The sequence below is a fragment of the Rhinoraja longicauda genome, chromosome 4, assembly GCF_053455715.1.
Source record: "Rhinoraja longicauda isolate Sanriku21f chromosome 4, sRhiLon1.1, whole genome shotgun sequence".
NCBI lineage: Eukaryota > Metazoa > Chordata > Chondrichthyes > Rajiformes > Arhynchobatidae > Rhinoraja > Rhinoraja longicauda.
Genome location: NC_135956.1, coordinates 85,738,851 through 85,759,261, shown reverse-complemented (window position 1 = coordinate 85,759,261; position 20,411 = coordinate 85,738,851). Strand labels below are relative to the sequence as shown.

General features: G+C 46.2%; 1 protein-coding gene across 9 annotated transcripts in view; it reads left to right on the top strand.

Annotated features, from left to right (window-relative positions):
• LOC144592942 (cAMP-regulated phosphoprotein 21-like) overlaps positions 1 to 20,411 on the top strand; it is a 164,995-nt gene that overhangs the window by 44,621 nt on the left and 99,963 nt on the right. For 8 of the 9 annotated variants that reach the window (XM_078398257.1, XM_078398263.1, XM_078398262.1 and 5 more), the window contains exons 2-3: positions 251 to 410; positions 16,892 to 17,084. In XM_078398257.1, the coding sequence (XP_078254383.1) occupies positions 16,923 to 17,084 (162 nt within the window). In that variant the 5' untranslated portion in view covers positions 251 to 410; positions 16,892 to 16,922. The remainder of the gene's footprint in view (positions 1 to 250; positions 411 to 16,891; positions 17,085 to 20,411) is intronic. The other variant, XM_078398258.1, reaches the window with a different exon arrangement.

The following is a 20,411-nucleotide window of genomic DNA, read 5'->3' as shown; positions in this document are numbered from 1 at the left end:
GAACGCCACACAACAAGTCATGCGTAATAATGGAGTAAAATAGTTGTTAATTTTAGCTCTTTGCGTAGGAGCTGTTATGATTGAACAACCATTTCTTGCCTTTATTAGTGAAGCAGCCAGCAGTTTGAGACAGGTGGAGCTAATTCAAACTGTGAAGCAGATTTATTTCAAGCAGGTCATTATTGCAGAAAATCTGCCTCTCCTCAAGACTTGCTGCGGCCCATATATTATTTAATCTTATTTATTGCAGATTGACGATAGTCTAGCAAATCCTCCTTGGGTGCCGCATGGAGACTGTCGTTTTGGACCGCTGTTGAGGGCATGCAACTCATTTTATTATTAATCATTTGTGAAATTTCACCTGGGAGCAGCATCACATAGGAACCACCAACCGACAGAGTGTACTGAAGGTAATTTTGTGTTCGTGAATCCGAGTGAAAATTCTGTTTGAAGTGCTGATCGGCAATATTATTTTTTTTGCCTTAATGTGGTGTTTGAATTTACATGTTAATAAACTGTGCAAAAATGTTATATTTTGGATATATTTCATCAGTTTTATCCATTGCATGCCAAACCGTTTCTTGAGTCGCACCGATTCGCCAGCCGAAGAAAAGGTGTGTTTTCTGGAGCACGAGGTTTTTAAGGTTAATTTGATCGTTTATCTTTTCTGTTCAGATCGGCAGAAATGTTCATTATGTGAAGTTACACCTGTGTAAAATAAACTTCTCGGATGTTGATGTATATGGGCAAATTGGTTAATTTGCACATTTTGGGCATGACTACATTCTCTGCTCCATCATAATTTGATGTGTGAAAGGAACAGTGAATACGTTGAATTAATAAATACAATGTCACATATTATCAAGATTATTATGTGAGATTTGAAAATGTGATTTCAAACGCATTTGTGCTTTAAAAATAGAAATTAAATTTAGCTGCAGGATAACAATGACATAAGTGTTTTTCATTTGTGAATCTGATGTATCGTTGATTTAATGTTGATCGTTATCTAATTTATAGGATCATAAGACATAGGGACAGAATTAGTCCATTCGGCCCCTCTTAACCCCATTCTCCTGCCTTCGCCCAATAACCTTTGATGACATCACTCAATCAAGAACCTACCAATCTCCCCTTTAAAAATACCCAATGACTTGGCCTCCACATCAGTGGCCAACAAGAGCACATTGCTCTTCCCGCAGTGAGGTCTGAGTTGTAGTGAATTGGAATTTGGGTGAAGCTCCAGCTCACGTATACGTTCACGAGCAGAATCCCTGAACATTTCCACCACCTGCTGAATTGCTAGTATTAATAATAATAATAATAATAATAATAATAATAATAATAATAATAATAATATTCATTTATTGTCATTGCAACGAGTACAACGAAATTTAAAAAATAGCCAATCCTGACGGTGCGTACAAACATATATGCAATAAATGCAAAAACAAATAAATACATAAATACAATTAAATACAATTATATCAAGTACAAGATTTTTTAACGGTGTTGCCTAGTGCAAAGGTAGTGTTCAGTTCTTGTATAGCCCTGGGGTAAAAACTGTTCTTAAGTCTGTTTGTTCGGGATTTGATCGACCTGAAACGTCGACCAGAGGGAAGCCAGACTCGCTAAAGGTGACATTGAAAAATTGAGAAATTTATCCTTTTGAAAGCTGGGAAACAAAGTCTTCTTTCATGTCCATCATCCATGTTTCAAGGGTCGCATCAATGTCAACGCCCGACCTGAAAAGGGCGAAAGCTTCCGGCGACAATCAGTGCGAGCCGCCACTTGTACAATAGATTTAGATTTAGATTTAGAGATACAGCGCAGAAACAGGCCCTTCGGCCCACCGAGTCCGCGCCGCCCAGCGATCCCCGCACACTAACACTATCCTACACCCACTAGGGACAATTTAAAAAAAAAAATTTGCCCAGCCAATTAACCTACATACCTGTACGTCTTTGGAGTGTGGGAGGAAACCGAAGATCTCGGAGAAAACCCACGCAGGTCACGGGGAGAACGTACAAACTCCATACAGACGGCGCCCGTAGTCAGGATCGAACCTGAGTCTCCGGTGCTGCATTTGCTGTAAGGCAGCAACTCTACCTCTGCGCTACCGTGCCGCCCTATGATGATGGTGGTAGCAGAATTAGCTCAGGACACTTCTAGTCTCCAGCCCCACAATGTAGACACTTCTGCTATGGGGCCGGGAAACAAATTGGTTCTGGCGAAACGCAAATAGCCTTGAGACCTTAGCACAGAGAGCAATCTGGGATGGAAAAGCTCAAGCTCTCCATTTGTGGATTATTTACAAATATAACAATTATTTACAATGATAGAGTCATACAGTATGGAAACAGATCCGTCGCCCAAGCTGCCCATTCTGACCAAGAAGCCCCATCCAACCTCGTTTGGCCAATATCCCTCTAAACCTTTCCTATCTATGCACCTGTCCAAATGTCTTTTAAATGCTGATATAGTCCCTGCCTCAATACCTCCTCTGGCAGTTCGTTCCACATGCACACCATCCTCTGTGTGAAAAAGTTACCCATCAGGTTCCTATTAAATGGTTCCCCTCGCATCTTAAACCTATGTCCCTGGTTCTTGATTCTCCTACTCTGGATAAAAGACTCTAACCCCATCTATTCTGCTCATGATCTTATACACCTCTACAAGATCATCCCTCATCCTCCTGCGCACCAAAGAATAAAGTCTGAAGATGTAGGTGAGGTACTAAACAAGGACTTTGCATCTGTATTCACCAAGGAGAAGGACTTGGAGGACAGCAAGATCAGTGTGGAGAATACAAATATGCTAAAGCAGGTTGAGATCGAGAAGGAGGTGGTGCTGTGAGGCTCTTGAAGAACATTAAGGTGGATAAGTCCCCAGGGCCTGATAGGATTTATCCCAGGTTATTGAAGGAGGCGGGAGAGGAGATTGTGGGGGCCTTGACGATGATCTTTATTTCTTCTCTAGCCACAGGAGAGGTCTCAGAGGACTGGAAAGTGGCCAATGTTGTTCCTTTGTTTTGGAAAGGAAGTCAAGACAATCCAGGGAACTCTAGGCCGGTGAGCCTCATGTTCGTGTTAGTAACCCATCGGAGAGAATTCTTTGAGATAGACAATAGGTGCAGGAGTAGGCCATTCGGCCCTTTATTGAGCCAGCACCACCATTCAATGTGATCATGGCTGATCATTCTCCATCAGTACCCCGTTCCTGCCTTCTCCCCATACCCCCTGACTCCGCTATCCTTAAGAGCTCTATCTAGCTCTCTCTTGAATGCATTCAGAGAATTGGCCTCCACTGCCTTCTGAGGCAGAGTTCCACAGATTTACAACTCTCTGACTGAAAAAGTTTTTCCTCATCTCTGTTCTAAATGGCCTGCCCCTTATTCTTAAACTGTGGCCCCTGGTTCTGGACTCCCCCAAGATTGGGAACATGCTTCCTGCCTCTAATGTGTCCAACCCCTTAATAATCTTTTATGTTTCGATAAGATCCCCTCTCATCCTTCTAAATTCCAGTGTATACAAGCCTAGTCTTTCCAGTCTTTCAACATATGACATTCCCGCCATTCCGGGAATTATCCTCGTAAACCTACGCTGAAGGCCCTCAAGAGCAAGAATATCCTTCCTCAAATTTGGAGACCAAAACTGCACACAGTACTCCAGGTGCGGTCTCACTGGGGCCCTGTACAACTGCAGAAGGACCTCTTTGCTCCTATACTCAACTCCTCTTGTTATGAAGGCCAACATTCCATTGGCTTTCTTGGCTTTGGGGAGGATTTACTCCCATTTGGAAAATAATGGGCTGAGTTATATCCTGTTGAGTTACTCCAGCATTTTGTGTGTATCGTCTCAAAGACTTGCTGGAATTCATAGAGACAAATGGCATGTTGGTCTTCGTAGCGAAAGGATTTGAGTATAGGAGCAAGGAGGCCCTACAGCAGTTGTACAGGGTCCTGGTGAGACCGCACCTGGAGCATTGTGTGCAATTCTGGTCTCCTAGTTTGAGAAATAAATTTTTTGCTATTGAGGGATTTCAGCGTAAGTTCACCAGGTTAATTCCCGGGATGGCGGGACTGACATATGATGAAAGAATGGATCAACTGGGCTTATATTCACTGGAATTTAGGATGAGAGGGGATCTTCTAGAAACAATTCTTAAGGGATTGGGCAGGCTAGATGCAAGTAAAATGATCCCAATTTTGGGGGAGTCCAGAACTAGGGGTCACAGTTTAAGAATAAGGGCCTTTAGGACTGAGATGAGGAAAAACTTCTTCACACAGAGAGTTGTGAATCTGTGGAATTCTCTGCCACAGAAGGCAGTGGAGGCCAATTCATTGGATGTATTCAAGAGAGAGTTGGATGTGGCTATTTGGGCTAATGGAATGAAGGGATACGGGGAGAAAGCAGGAACGGGGCACTGATTCTGGATGATCAGCCATGATCATATTAAATGGTGGTGCTGGCTCGAAGGGCCGAATGGCCTACTCCTGCACTTATTGTCTATGTTTCTATGTTTCTATGTTCTATGTATAAAGCATTGGTCAGACCGCATTTGGACTATTGTGAGCAGTTTTGGGCCCCATATCTGAGGAAGGATGTGCTGATGTGGAGAAAGCCCACACAGGTCACGGGGATAACGTATAAACACTGTTCAGATAAGCACCCGTAGGCAGGATTGAACCCTGGTCTCTGGCACTGTAAAGCAGTACCTCTACTGCTATTCCACCGTGCCAATGCCTTTTGTTCCTGACTATCTTTGTGGGGCCAGAAATTGTCTTGCTTGATAACTTCAGCAGTAAGTGAAAGAGGGTAAATTCTAGAGTAAACATGCCTGGTTACTTAAAGCACACTCTGTTGACTTTAGAAGGTGTGGGACCAGGTCATAGAGTCATTCAGTGTGGGAACAGGCCCTTCAGCCCAACATGGTCCATCTACGCTTGTCCCACCCACCTGTGCTTGGCCCATATCCCGCTAAACCTATCCTATCAATGTACCTGTCCAAATGTCTCATAAAAGTCCCTGCCTCAACTACCCCTTCCTGCAGCTTGTTCCAAACACCTACCACCCTCTGTTTAAACAAATTACCGCTCAGATTCCTACTAAATCATTCCCCACTCACCTTAATACTGTGTGCTCTGGTTCTCGATTCTGGGCAAGAGACTCTGTGCATTTATCCGGTCTATTCCTCTCATGATCTTGTATACCTCTAAAAGATGACCCCCTCGCCTTCCTGCGCTCCAAGGAATAAAGTCGTAGCCTCTTCAACCCCTCCCTGTAGCTCCGGCCCATGTGTCGGCCCAACTTGCCCACACCGACCAACATGTCCCATCTGCACTAGCCCCACCTGCCTGCGTTTGGCCCATATCCCTCTAAACCTGTCCAATCCATTTCTTAAACATTTCAATAATCCGTGCCTCAACTATCTCCTCCCTCAGCTCATTCCATACACCCATCACTCATTGTGTGAAAAAGACTCCCCTCAGATTCCTATTTAATCTTCCCCCCTTCACCTTAAAGCTTTGTCCTCTCGTTCTTGATTTCCCCTACTCTGGGCAGGATCTATTGAGGGAGAGCAGCGTAGGTTCACCAGGTTATTTCCCGGGGTTGCGGGACTGACATACGATGAAAGAATGGATCGACTGGGCTTATATGAGAGGGATGAGAGGGGATCTTATAGAAACATATGAAATTCTTAAGGGATTGGGCAGGCTGGATGCAGGGAAAATGTTCCCCATTTTGGGGGAAGTCCAGAACCAGGGGTCACAGTTTATGAATAAGGGGTAGGCCATTTAGGACTGAGATGAGGAAAAACTTCTTCACCCTGAGAGTTGTGAATCTGTGGAATTCTCTGCCACAGAAGGCAGAGGAGGCCAATTCACTGGATGTATTCAAGAGTGATTTAGATATAGCTCTTAGGGCTAGCGGAATCAAAGGATATGGGGAGAAAGCAGGAACGGGGTACTAATTTTGGATGATCATTGGATCGAATGGCGGTGCTGGCTCAAGGGCTGAATGGCCTACTCGTGCACCTATTTTCTATGTTTCTATGTTTTCTATGTTTCTATAACAGCCTTCAGAATGTAGAAAGAAAATAAACAGAATTATTTGTGAAAATAGGAATTGAGTTGAATGTCGAGATCTAGCTTGGAAACAGGCCCTTGGGCTCACTGAGTCCACACTGACCATCGATCAACTGTTCACAGTTCTCCCTCTAACTTCCTGTCTCCACCTATACCCTTCCTTTGTCCCACCCCCCTGACATCAGTCTGAAGAAGGGTCTCGACCCGAAACGTCACCCATTCCTTCTCTCCTGAGATGCTGCCTGACCTGCTGAGTTACTCCAGCATTTTGTGAATAATTTTCTTACACTACTAACCGTTCACACTAGTTCTGTGTCATCCCACTTTTGCACACATTTCCTAAACACTCGGGGCAATTTACAGAGGCCAATTAACCTACAAACCCGCTTATATTTGGAATGTGGCAACTGGTCTCCAAATTTGAGGAAGGATATTCTTGCTATTGAGGGCGTGCAGCGTAGGTTTACTAGGTTAATTCCCAGAATGGCGGGACTGTCATATGTTGAAAGACTGGAGCGACTAGGCTTGTATACACTGGAATTTAGAAGGATGAGAGGGGATCTTATCGAAACGTATAAGATTATTAAGGGGTTGGACAAGTTAGAGGCAGGAAACATGTTCCCAATGTTGGGGGAGTCCAGAACCAGGGGCCACAGTTTAAGAATAAGGGGTAGGCCATTTAGAACTGAGATGAGGAAAAACTTTTTCAGCCAGAGAGTTGTGAATCTGTGGAATTCTTTGCCTCAGAAGGCAATGGAGGCCAATTCTCTGAATGCATTCAAGGGAGAGCTAGATAGAGCTCTTAGGGATAGCGGAGTCAGGGGGTATGGGGAGACGGCAGGAACGAGGTACTGATTGAGAATGATCAGCAATGATCACATTGAATGGCGGTGCTGGCTCGAAGGGCCGAATGGCCTACTCCTATTGTCTATAGTCTATAGACAATAGTCTATTGTCCTATTGTCTATTATCTATTGGAGGAAAACCATGCAGTCACAGGGAGAACGTGTAAACTCCACACAGACAGCACTTGGGGTCAGGATCCAATCCGGGTCTTAGGCGCTGTGGCCCTCTGGTGCTGTGAGGCCAATGTGAACTTGAAGGGGTCAATGGCCTTGTTTTTGTGAACAGGGAAGCAGAGATAGCCTGTTTCTCCCAGGAACCATCCCTCCGAGTACTGCTGGCCATGGTATGTGGTGTCAGACAGTGTAATTTCCCTGGAGATAAAGACAATAGACAATAGACAATAGGTGCAGGAGTAGGCCATTCGGCCCTTCGATCCAGCACCACCATTAATAATAATAAAACATTTTTTTTTTTTTTTTTGTGATCAATGTGATCATGGCTGATCAGTCTCAATCAGTGCCCCATTCCTACCTTCTCCCCATACCCCCTGACTCCGTTATCCTTAAGAGCTCTATCTAGCTCTCTCTTGAATGCATTCAGAGAACTGGCCTCCACTGCCTTCTGAGGCAGTGAATTAGACAATAGACAATAGGTGCAGGAGTAGGCCATTCGGCCCTTCGATCCAGCACCACCATTCAATGTGATCATGGCTGATCAGTCTCAATCAGTACCCCATTCCTACCTTCTCCCCATACCCCCTGACTCCGTTATCCTTAAGAGCTCTATCTAGCTCTCTCTTGAATGCATTCAGAGAACTGGCCTCCACTGCCTTCTGAGGCAGTGAATTAGACAATAGACAATAGGTGCAGGAGTAGGCCATTCGGCCCTTCGAGCCAGCACCACCATTCAATGTGATCATGGCTGATCATTCTCAATCAGTGTTATGTGTGTTTCACAGAGACTTTGGGTTCACCATTTGAAAATACAGTTCTGATGGAGGGTCATTTACTTTTCTTGAACTGATATGCTGAATATTTCCATCACTTTCTGTTTCGTACCACTGGAACCGTTCCTGTTGAGGTTATAAACGATGACCCCATTGAGCAACTCAGCACAGTCATTGCAGATAGCAAAATGGCACAGCGGTAGAATTACTTCCTTACAGAGACCTGGGTTTGATCCTGACTATGAGTGCCGTCTGCAAGGAATTTGTACATTCTCCCTGTGACTGCGTGGGTTTTCTCCAGGTGTTCATAAGTGCACAAGTGATGGGAAGCAGCATTAGGCCATTCGGCCTATCGTGTGTACTCTGCCATTCAATCATGGCTGATCTATCCGTCCCTCCTCACCCCGTTCTCCTGCCTTCTCCCCATCACCCCTGACACACGTGCTAATCAACAATTTAACAATACAATACAATACAATACAATATATCTTTATTGTCATTGTACCCAGGGGTACAACGAGATTGGGAATGCGCCTCCCATACGATGCAATAATTTAGGTAATTTAGACAGCAGCAACCCAACGAAACGAAACAGTTGTAACAGTTTTGGACAGGGTAAAGTGCAAGTTGATCTATGCGTTGTGGCCATCCGGCTCAGCAGGACCGGTTCATGGCAGCTATGGCCCTGGGGATGAAGCTGTTCCTGAGTCTGGAGGTGCGGGCGTAGAAGGCCTTGTATCGTCTGCCCGATGGAAGGAGTTCGAACAGACTGTTGCAGGGGTGTGAAGAGTCTTTGTGGATGCTGGTGGCTTTCTGAGGCATCGTGTGTTGTAGATGCCCTCCAAGTCTGGTAGCTGTGTTCCGATGGCCCTCTGAGCTCTATGGACTACCCGCTGTAGAGCTTTCCTTTCTGCCTCCGTGCAGCTGAGGTACCACACAGGGATGCCATGCGTTAGGATGCTCTCTATGGTGCAGCGGTAGAAGGTCGTCAGCAGCTGCCTTCAAAATATCCATTGACTTGGCCTCCTCAGCCTTCTGTGGCAAAGAAATCCACGGATTTCACAAGTGGTCCGGTTTCCTCCGACGTTCCAAAGAGTTGTCAGTTGTAGGTTAATTAGCTTGCGTAAATTGGCCCTAGTATGTAGGATAGAACTAGTATATGGATTTATTCACAAAATGCTGGAGTAACTCAGCAGGTCAGGCAGCATCTCGGGAGAGAAGGAATGGGTGACGTTTCGGGTCGAGACCCTTCTTCAGACTGATGTCAGGGGGGCGGGACAAAGGAAGGATATAGGTGGAGACAGGAAGATAGAGGGAGATTTGGGAAGGAGGAGGGGAAGGGAGGGACAGAGGAGCTATCTGAAGTTGGTTGCTGGTTGACTGAAGAGTGTGTTTCCAAGCTGTATCACTAAAACGTAAACTAAAACTAATAGCTTTATTCAGCGAAGATTCCTGCAGAATTTCATGCATTCCCAGTGAGCCTGTATGTACATTGGTCATCGGAGATGTCTAGGTAGGACATGCTAGCTCTGAATACTCTCTGAGAGCAGGCTATTCATTGATGGGTATGCTTTTAGTTTAGTTTAGTTTAGAGATGCAGTGCGAAAACAGGCCCTTCGGCCCACCGGGTCCGCACCGACCAGCGATCCCCGCACATTAACACTATCCTACACCCACTAGGGACAATGTTACATTTATACCGAGCCAATTAACCTACATACCTGTACGTCTTTCTAGCCTTAGAGGGAGTACAGAGAAGGTTCACCAGATTTATCCCTGGGATGGCAGGACTTTCATATGAAGAAAGACTGGATAGACTCGGCTTATACTCGCTGGAATTTAGAAGACTGAGGGGGGATCTTATAGAAACATATACAATTCTTAAGGGGTTGGAGAGGCTAGATGCGGGAAGATTGTTCCCGATGTTGGGGAAGTCCAGAACCAGGGGTCACAGCTTAAGGATAAGGGGGAAGTCTTTTAGGACCGAGATGAGAAAACATTTCTTCACACAGAGAGTGGTGAATCTGTGGAATTCTCTGCCACAGAAGGTAGTTGAGGCCAGTTCATTGGCTATATTTAAGAGGGAGCTAGATGTGGCCCTTGTGGCTAAAGGGATCAGGGGGTATGGAGAGAAGGCAGGTACGGGATACTGAGTTGGATGATCAGCCATGATCATATTGAATGGCGGTGCAGGCTCGAAGGGTCGAATGGCCTACTCCTATTTTCTATGTTTCTATGTTTCTATGAGCGTGGGAGGAAACCGAAGATCTCGGAGAAAACCCACAGGTCCCGGGAAGAACGTGCAAACTCCGTACAGACAGCACCCGTAGGCAGGATTGAACCCTGGTCTCTGGCGTTGTAAAGCAGTAGCTCTACTGTTACGCCACTCTGCCTGTGCCTTTTTCTCCAGACTATCCCTGCGGGCGAGAAATTGCCATGCCTGATAACTTCAGCAATAAGTGAAAGAGTTTTAAATTCTAATGGAAACATGCCTAGTTACTTAAAGCACACTCTGTTGACTTTAGAAGGTGTGGGACCAAGTCATAGAGTCATTCAGTGTGGGAACAGGCCCTTCAGCCCATCATGGTCCATCTACACTTGTCCCACCCGCCTGCACTTGGCCCGTATCCCTCTAAACCTATCTTATCCATGTACTTGTCCAAATGTCTCTTAAATGTTATGAGAGTCCCTGCCTCCACTACCTCCTCTGGCAGCTTGCTCCATACATCCACCACCCTTGTGTAAAAAAATTACCCCCTCAGATTCCTACTAAATCTTTCCCCACTCACCTTAAACCCATCCCCTCTGATTCTCGATTCTGGGCAAGAGGCGCTATGCATTCATCTGGTCTATTCCTCTCATGATCTTGTACACCTCTATAAGACGACCGCTCGTCTTCCTGCGCACCAAGGAATAAGGTTGTAGCCTCCTCAACCTCTCCCTGTGGCTCAGGCCCCCCGAGTCCTTCGTAAATCCTCTCTGCAACCTTTCTAGCTTTAGATTAGTTTATTGTTTGTCATTACATGTACCGAGCGAGGTGCAGTGAAAAGCATGCCGTGCAGTCAGGGGAAAGACTACACGTGATTGATTACAATCGAGCACTGTATGTACAGTGTGTTGATACATGATATGGGCGGCACGGTAGCGCAGCGGTAGAGTTGCTGCTTTACAGCGAATGCAGCGCCGGAGACTCAGGTTCGATCCTGACTACGGGTGCTGCACTGTAAGGAGTTTGTACGTTCTCCCCGTGACCTGCGTGGGTTTTCTCCGAGATCTTCGGTTTCCTCCCACACTCCAAAGACGTACAGGTATGTAGGTTAATTGGCTGGGTAAATGTAAAAATTGTCCCTAGTGGGTGTAGGATAGTGTTAATGTGCGGGGATCGCTGGGCGGCACGAACTTGGTGGGCCGAAAAGGCCTGTTTCCGGCTGTATATATATGATATGATATGATAATAGACAATAGACAATAGACAATAGGTGCAGGAATAGGCCATTCAGCCCTTCGAGCCAGCACCGCCATTCAATGCGATCATGGCTGATCACTCTCAATCAGTACCCCGTTCCTGCCTTCTCCCCATACCCCCTCACTCCGCTATCCTTAAGAGCTCTATCCAGCTCTCTCTTGAAAGCATCCAACGAGCTGGCCTCCACTGCCTTCTGAGGCAGAGAATTCCACACCTTCACCACTCTCTGACTGAAAAAGTTCTTCCTCATCTCCGTTCTAAATGGCCTACCCCTTATTCTTAAACTGTGGCCCCTTGTTCTGGACTCCCCCAACATTGGGAACATGTTTCCTGCCTCTAATATGTCCAATCCCCTAATTATCTTATATGTTTCAATAAGATCCCCCCTCATCCTTCTAAATTCCAGTGTATACAAGCCTAACGTTTAGTGCCAGGATAAAGACGTACAGACGTACAGGTTTGTAGGTTAATTGGCTGGGCAAATGTAAAAAATGTCCCTAGTGTGTGTAGGATAGTGTTAGCGTGCGGGGATCGCTGGGCGGCGCGGACCCGGTGGGCCGAAGGGCCTGTTTCCGCGCTGTATCTCTAAATCTAAATCTAAAGCCAGTAAAGTCTGATCAAAGATAGTCCGAGGGTCACCATTGAGGTAGATCTAGGTAATAATAGATCTAAGCTAGGTAGGAAGATCTGTTAAGTAGGTCATCTAAGATAGGTAGGTGATCTAAACTAGGTAGATAGAGCTGAAGTAGGTTGGTAATCTAAGAAAGGTAGGTAGATTTAAGGTAGGTCGGAATGAAAGGTTTCTAAATCTGCAGTGACCTTTATGTAACACTAAATGAGCATGATATGCTCATCATTGTACTGTGACTGTTCAATGAACTGTCCAGTGAGTGTCGTGTGAACAGTGAAATCATTGTGAAAAATGAACAAAAGTGCCCAACCCAATTTCCTGAAGAGTATTTTTACAACTGCATTTCAAGTGATATCTCTCTCTCACTGCACATGATTAAGGTCGAGCCATTTACACTGTATAGACACATGATAAGGGAATAACGTTTAGCGCAAGGTAAAGCCAGTAAAGTCCGATCAAAGGTAGACGGAGGGTCACCCATGAGGTAGATAGTAGTTCAGGGCTACTCTCTAGTTGTGGTGGGATGGTTCAGTTGCCTGATAACAGCTGGAAAGAAACTGTCCCTGAATCTGGAGGTGTGCGTTTTCACACTTCTGTACCTTTTACCCGATGGGAGAGGGGAGACGAGGGAGTAGCCAGGGTGCGACTCGTCCTTGATTATGCTGCTGGCCTTGCCGAGGCAACGTGAGGTATAAATCATATCATATATATACAGCCGGAAACAGGTCTTTTCGGCCCTCCAAGTCCGTGCCGCCCAGCGATCCCCGCACATTAACACTATCCTACACCCACTAGGGACATTTTTTTTTTTTTTTTTACATTTACCCAGCCAATTAACCTACATACCTGTACGTCTTTGGAGTGTGGGAGGAAACCGAAGATCTCGGAGAAAACCCACGCAGGTCATGGGGAGAACGTACAAACTCCTTACAGTGCAGCACCCGTAGTCAGGATCGAACCTGAGTCTCCGGCGCTGCATTCGCTGTAAAGCAGCAACTCTACCGCTGCGCCACCGTGCCCGTTGACGTGACTGTTGACTGTTGACGAACTGTTCCTGTTCAGGAACAGGTAGTATAAGAAAATAACTCCAGATGCTGGTACAAATCGAAGGTTTTTATTCACAAAATGCTGGGGTAACTCGGCAGGTCAGGCAGCATCTCAGGAGAGAAGGAATGGGTGATGTTTCGGGTCGAGACCCTTCTTCTTTCTCGACCCGAAACGTCACCCATTCCTTCTCTCCTGAGATGCTGCCTGACCTGCCGAGTTACCCTAGCATTTTGTGAATAAATACTGTTCAGGAACAGGATGAGTCAGGAAGGCTCTCACCAACTTCTACAGGTGTGCCACAGAAAGCATTTTATCAGGGTGCATCACAGCTTGGTTTGGGAACAGCTCCATCCAAGACCGCAAGAAACTGCTGCGAATTGTGGCCGCAGCCTCGATCATCACACAAACCAACCTCCCTTCCATAGCCTCTGTCTACATTGGTTCAAGGAGAGTGGGCGTGGGAATGTAGTGCTTTGATGACACCTTGTCTAGTAAAGACGGCAAACGCAATTATTTCAAGAAGGCTAGAATACAAAAAACAGGGATGTAATGTTGAGGCTCTGTAAGGCGCTGGTCAGGCCGCATTTGGAATATTGTGAGCAATTTTGGGCACCATATCTGAGGAAGTGTGTGCTGGCTCTGGAGAGGGTCCAGAGGAGGTTTACGAGAATGATCCCAGCAATGAGTGGGTTAACATAGGATGAGCGTTTGTTGGCACCGGGCCTGCACTTGCTGGAGTTTAGAAGAATGAGGGGGGACCTCATTGAAACGTACCAAATAGTGAAAGGCTTGGATAGAGTGGATGTGGAGAGGATGTTTCCACTAGTGGGAGAGTCTTGGACGAGAGGTCACAGCCTCAGCATGAAAGGACGTTCCTTTAGGAAGGAGATGAGGAGGAATTTCTTTAGTCAGAGGGTGGTGAATCTGTGGAATTCTTTGCCACAGAAGGCTGTGGAGGCTAATTGAATGAATTAAGACAGAGACAGACAGATTCTTGATTAGTACAGGTGTCAGGGGTTAGGGGGGAGATGGCAGGAGAATGGGGTTAGGAGGGAGTGATATGATCGAATGGCAGAGCAGACTTGATAGGCCGAATGGCCTAATTCTGCCCCACATCACTTATCACCTTATGACCTTATGGCCTTCACATAGAGCAGCTGTGGTGGATGGATCACTATGAAAATAAGGTTCTCATCGAATGGCAAACACTCGCATAGAGAACACAAGCAAATTTCAGCTACAAAATGTTCCATGTAGTTCCTGCCCACTAATCTCTGACATGTACTGGCAAGTACTGGCACATATTGTGACTTGAAGTGTTGGGTAACATAACCAGAATATTCGTGCAGAATAAATACGTGTTTCTCAGTTTGCATAAGATCAATTTCTGGGCCACTGTCTTAACTTCAGGAGGTTATTCAGGAGATTATCAAGAATTTTTCATGGACTGTTCACTGTGATGAATATTTGATGAATATTTGATTTAACTTGAGCAGGATATGGCTCAGCTACAGAGGTGGGCTAAGAAAAGGCAGATTAAGTTTAACCTGCGGAAGTGTGAGGTAATGCACTTTGGGGGGTCAAATGTAGTAGTAGAGTTGCTGCCTTATAACGACAGAGACCCAAGTTTGATCCTTAATATGGGTGCCGTCTGTACAGAGTTTGTATGTTTTTTTCTGTGACCGCGTGGGTTTTCTCACAGGGAGAATGTGCAGACTCCACCCAGACAACACCCAAGGTCTGTGGCGAGGAGGAGACCGTGTACCATTTGTATATAGAGTGCGTGAGGTTGCAGCCCCTGTTCAAGTATCTGAAGGGGCTGCTCCTCAAGTTCTGGCTCCATTTTAGCCCTACGCTTTTAATTTTGGGGCACCCGGTACAGAGGGGGGAGGGTCAGGAGGGAGGAGGGAGTCTCCTCCTGGGCCTGGCCAAGATGGCCATCCGCGGGTCCAGGCAGCGGGCAGTCGACGGCCTCACAGAGGTCGGCTGCCGGCTTACGTCCGTGCCCGCGTGTCCCTGGAGAGGGAACACGAGGTGTCCATGGGGACTCTGGGGGCCTTCCGTGAATGCTGGTCGCCGCGGGGGGTCGAATGTGTTGTTGACAGAGATGGCGGGATTTTAATGTGATAATTGTTTATTTTGTAAACTGCCGATACAGGAGGCTTTTGTTTGATCACATTTCATATCATATCATATCATATATATACAGCGCGGAAACAGGCCTTTTCGGCCCACCAAGTCCGCGCCGCCCAGCGATCCCCGCACACTAACACTATTAACACTATCCTACACACAAGGGACAATTTTTACATTTACCCAGCCAATTTACCTACATACCTGTTCACTTTGTATGTTTGTATGTTTTTCTTTGGAATAAAACTTTTATATATTAAAAAACAGAATTGAACCCGGGACTCTGCTGCTGTGAGGCAGATGCTCTATCACTGTGTCGCCTGAAGATCTTGTACTCTGTGATGGGTTAGTTTAGTTTAGTTTAGTTTAGCTTAGAGATGCAGCGTGCAAACAGGCCCTTCGGCACACTGAGTCCCACTGACCAACGATCAACCAGTTCTATCCTACAGACGAGAAACAATTTACAGAAGCCAATTAGACTACAAACCTTCGCATCTTTGAAATGTGGGTGGAAACCGGAGCACCCGGAGAAAAGCCGTGCAGTCACAGGGAGAACGTATAAACTCCGTACAGAATAGCAGCCGCAGTCTGGATCCAACCTGGGTCTCTGGCGCTGTAAGACAGCAACTCTAACGCTGTGCCACAGTGCCTTTCCGAAATGGCCATTCTTATACTGTAACATTTATGCACAACAACCAATTTAGTAACTCACTGATTTGGAATTGAAATTGATTTTGTTGTCCAGAATGTGTACGTGCTATACTAAATAATTGACTGTGTCGATTTTGGAATTTGCTAGGTATGTTGACAAATAGCTTTTAAATGCATGTTACTAGGTTTTTTTGCGAATTAGCTGTGTTTATTCTTGATAAGGCAATAATAATGGCAATAATAAGGAATTTGGAATCTATTTTTTGTATTCATATAAAAAGTTGTTGACCAACAATGGTTACCACAGAATTTGACTTACCCAATTTATCCTTTACATTCTATCTAATAATACTGAAAGGAAAACAAGGAGACTTGTTCTGAAAATAGAAACATAGAAACATAGAAAATAGGTGCAGGAGTAGGCCATTCGGCCCTTCGAGCCTGCACCGACATTCAATATGATCATGGCTGATCATCCAGCTCAGTAACCTGTACCTGCCTTCTCTCCATACCCCCTGATCCCTTTAGCCACAAGGGCCACATCTAACTCCCTCTTAAATATAGCCAATGAACTGGCCTCAACTACCTTCTGTGGCAGAGAATTCCACAGACTCACCACTCTCTGTGTGAAGAAATGTTTTCTCATCTCGGTCCTAAAAGACTTCCCCCTTATCCTTAAGCTGTGACCCCTGGTTCTGGACTCCCCCATCATCGGGAACAATCTTCCCGCATCTAGCCTCTCCAACCCCTTAAGAATTTTATATGTTTCTATAAGATCCCCCCTCAGTCTTCTAAATTCCAGCGAGTACAAGCCCAGTCTATCCAGTCTTTCTTCATATGAAAGTCCCGCCATCCCAGGGATCAATCTGGTGAACCTTCTCTGCACTCCCTCTAAGGCAAGTGAAGAAAGCGAATGGTATGTTGGCATTCATAGCAAGAGGATTTGAGTTTAGGAGCAGGGAGGTTCTGCTGCAGTTGTACAGGGCCTTGGTGAGTCCGCACCTGGAGTATTGTGTGCAGTTTTGGTCTCCTAACCTTTTCATAGCAAGAAAATAAAAGTAAGTTGATGTTTTTACTCCGTAGGTCACCACATCTTGTGTAACCTTCTGTGAGAATGTCTCAGAAAAGCACATTAATGCAAGAGGCACTGGAGGAAGCTGGATTTGAGGAAAATATCGAAATGTCGCCATCTGGTTGTGTAACGTGCATCGTTAGTACCGAACAGTTGGACGTGGCGAAGGAAGATCAGGCAAATGACACAAAGGTTGATCACCAGGTGAGGTGGCACCTAGAATTCGAGTGCCTGAAAATGTGACTGCTAATTCCATTGATTAAAGTAGTTTCAATGTAGGATAATTTCACCGTTTTTTTTTGTGCGTTTTTCTAAATGATCAAAATGGTCTGCTCTTAAAAGTAACACACCAGCCTGAAGAAGGGCCTTGACCTGAAACGTCACCTATCCCGTCTCTCCAGAGATGCTGTCTGACCCGCTGAGTTACTCCAGCTTTTTGTGCCTATCTTCGGTTTAAACCGGCATCTGCAGTTACAGACAATAGACAATAGACAATAGGTGCAGGAGGAGGCCATTCGGCCCTTCGAGCCAGCACCGCCATTCAATGTGCTCATGGCTGATCATTCTCAATCAGTACCCCGTTCCTGCCTTCTCCCCATACCCCCTGACTCCGCTATCCTTGAGAGCTCTATCTAGCTCTCTCTTGAATGCATTCAGAGAATTGGCCTCCACTGCCTTCTGAGGCAGAGAATTTTACAGATTCACAACTCTCTGACTGAAAAAGTATTTCCTCATCTCAGTACTAAATGGCCTACCCCTTATTCTTAAACTGTGGCCCCTTGTTCTGGACTCCCCCAACATTGGGAACATGCTTCCTGCCTCTAACGTGTCCAACCCCTTAATAATCTTGTACGTTTCGATAAGATCTCCTCTCATCCTTCTAAATTCCAGTGTATCTTTGATTTATTCCAAGGGAGGGGGCACTGTCACATTCCCCTACCCCCCAGCGACGATCTCTGGACTTGAGAGACTTCTTCCTTTGCCATTGCCTCACCATTTTCATAGTATTTGAGTCATACAGCGTGGAAACAGGCCCTGCGGCCCAACTTGCCACACAGACCAACATGTCCCATCTACGATAGTCCCACCTGCCTGCATTTGGCCCGTTTCCCTCTAAACCTAACCTATCCATGTACTGGTCTAATTGTTTCTTAAACGTTATAATAGACCCTGCCTCAACTACTTCCTCTGGCAGCTGGGTCCATACACCCATCACACTTTGCGTGAAAAAGTTACCCGTTAGATTCATATTCAATCTTTCCCCCTTCACCTTAAACCTCTGTCAATAGACAATAGACAATAGACAATAGGTGCAGGAGTAGGCCATTCAGCCCTTCGAGCCAGCACCGCCATTCAATGCGATCATGGCTGATCACTCTCAATCAGTACCCCGTTCCTGCCTTCTCCCCATACCCCCTCACTCCGCTATCCTTAAGAGCTCTATCCAGCTCTCTCTTGAAAGCATCCAACGAACTGGCCTCCACTGCCTTCTGAGGCAGAGAATTTCACACCTTCACCACTCTCTGACTGAAAAAGTTCTTCCTCATCTCCGTTCTAAATGGCCTACCCCTTATTCTTAAACTGTGGCCCCTTGTTCTGGACTCCCCCAACATTGGGAACATGTTTCCTGCCTCTAATGTGTCCAATCCCCTAATTATCTTATATGTTTCAATAAGATCCCCCCTCATCCTTCTAAATTCCAGTGTATACAAGCCCAATCGCTCCAGCCTTTCAACATACGACAGTCCAGCCATTCCGGGAATTAACCTAGTGAACCTACGCTGCACGCCCTCCATAGCAAGAATATCCTTCCTCAAATTTGGAGACCAAAACTGCACACAGTACTCCAGGTGCGGTCTCACCAGGGCCCGGTACAACTGTAGAAGGACCTCTTTGCTCCTATACTCAACTCCTCTTGTTACGAAGGCCAATATTCCATTGGCTTTCTTCACTGCCTGCTGTACCTGCATGCTTCCTTTCATTGACTGATGCACTAGGACACCCAGATCTCGTTGAACTCCCCCTCCTCCTAACTTGACACCATTCAGATAATAATCTGCCTTTCTATTCTTACTTCCAAAGTGAATAACCTCTGTTCCTTTATTCACCTTCATTGGGCAAGAGACTCTGTGTGTCTACCCGATCTATTCCTCTCAAGATTTTATACGCCTCTATAAGTCAATAGTCAAGTTTATTTGTCACATACACATAAATGTGCAGTGAAAAGAAAGATTACCCACAGTCCAACAACAAGAGCAATAAAAATAAGCAATAACACACACAATCACAAACCAACACCAAACAAAAAGAAACATCCATCACAGTGAGTCTCCTCCAGTCACCTCCTCACTGTGATGGAAGGCCAGAATATCTTTTCTCTTCCCCTGCCGTCTTCTCCCGCGGTCAGGCTGTTGAAGTTGCCACGTTCCAGGCCGCGCCGGACGGTGAAAGGTCCGCAGTGGGCCGACCCAAGCCCTGCGATTCATGGCGGGCGAAGACGCCTCTATAAGATTATCGCTCATCCTCCTGCGCCCCAAGGAATAGAGTCCCAGCCTACCCAACCTCTCCCTATTGCTCAGACCTTCTAGTCCGGGTAACACCCCTGTAAATCTTCTCCGTCTCTTTTCCAACTTGACAACAGTGGTAATAAAGTCCAGGATCACATGGGGGCGCTGTCCCTCACCGTCAGAGCTCATGTGCGATGACACTGGCGATCTCGGACTTGTCCCAGCAGCCTTTCTTGGTCCTTGAAGGAAGAGGCGCTGTGATCTCAGGATTCACCCTGCACTTCACCCTTGCCTCGAGAGGGGGGTGCTCAGCCTTGGGCTTGAATAGATGACACTGCTGGTCTCTGGATTATCCTGGTGGCCGGCCTTTACGTGCGTGCGTGTGTGTGCGTGTGTGTGCATGTGTGTGCGTGTGTGTGTGTGTGTGTGTGTGTGTGCGCGTGTGTGCGCGTGTGTGCGAGTGTGTGCGTGTGCGTGCGTGCGTGCGTGCGTGCGTGTGCATGTGTGCGTGTGTGTGTGTGTGTGTGTGTGTGTGTGTGTGTGCGTGTGCGTGTGCGTGTGTGTGTGTGTGTGCACAGTCCCTCCTTGCCAGTGGGCAGTACCAAAGATACTCGAGGAACAAGATGGACCACTCCGTTGAAATCGCCTATACTGAAGTGTAGTACGCAAAGGAGCCATTTTAGTAGGCAGACCCCGCTGCTCGCTATGCCTATCGTAGTGTAATCAGCGTTTTGGGGCGACAGCATGTGTGATGATACCATTAAAATGCAGAAAATATCTCATCTATCAATTCAGAGATTTTTGTTATTTTTCTTTTAAAATGTTTCTGCAAGGTTCTGCCTACTAAAATGGCGCCGTGGCTTACTACGGTTTTTAGGGTCGAGAGTGGTCTATCTTGTTCCTCTAGTATCTTTGGGGCAGGACGAGGTTCTAGCATCTCAGGTTTGCCCCAGCCACTTAGTCTTAGCCGGAGGTAGAGACCACATGGTGGCGCTAGTGGTCTCAGGTTTGGCCCAGTGGCTCA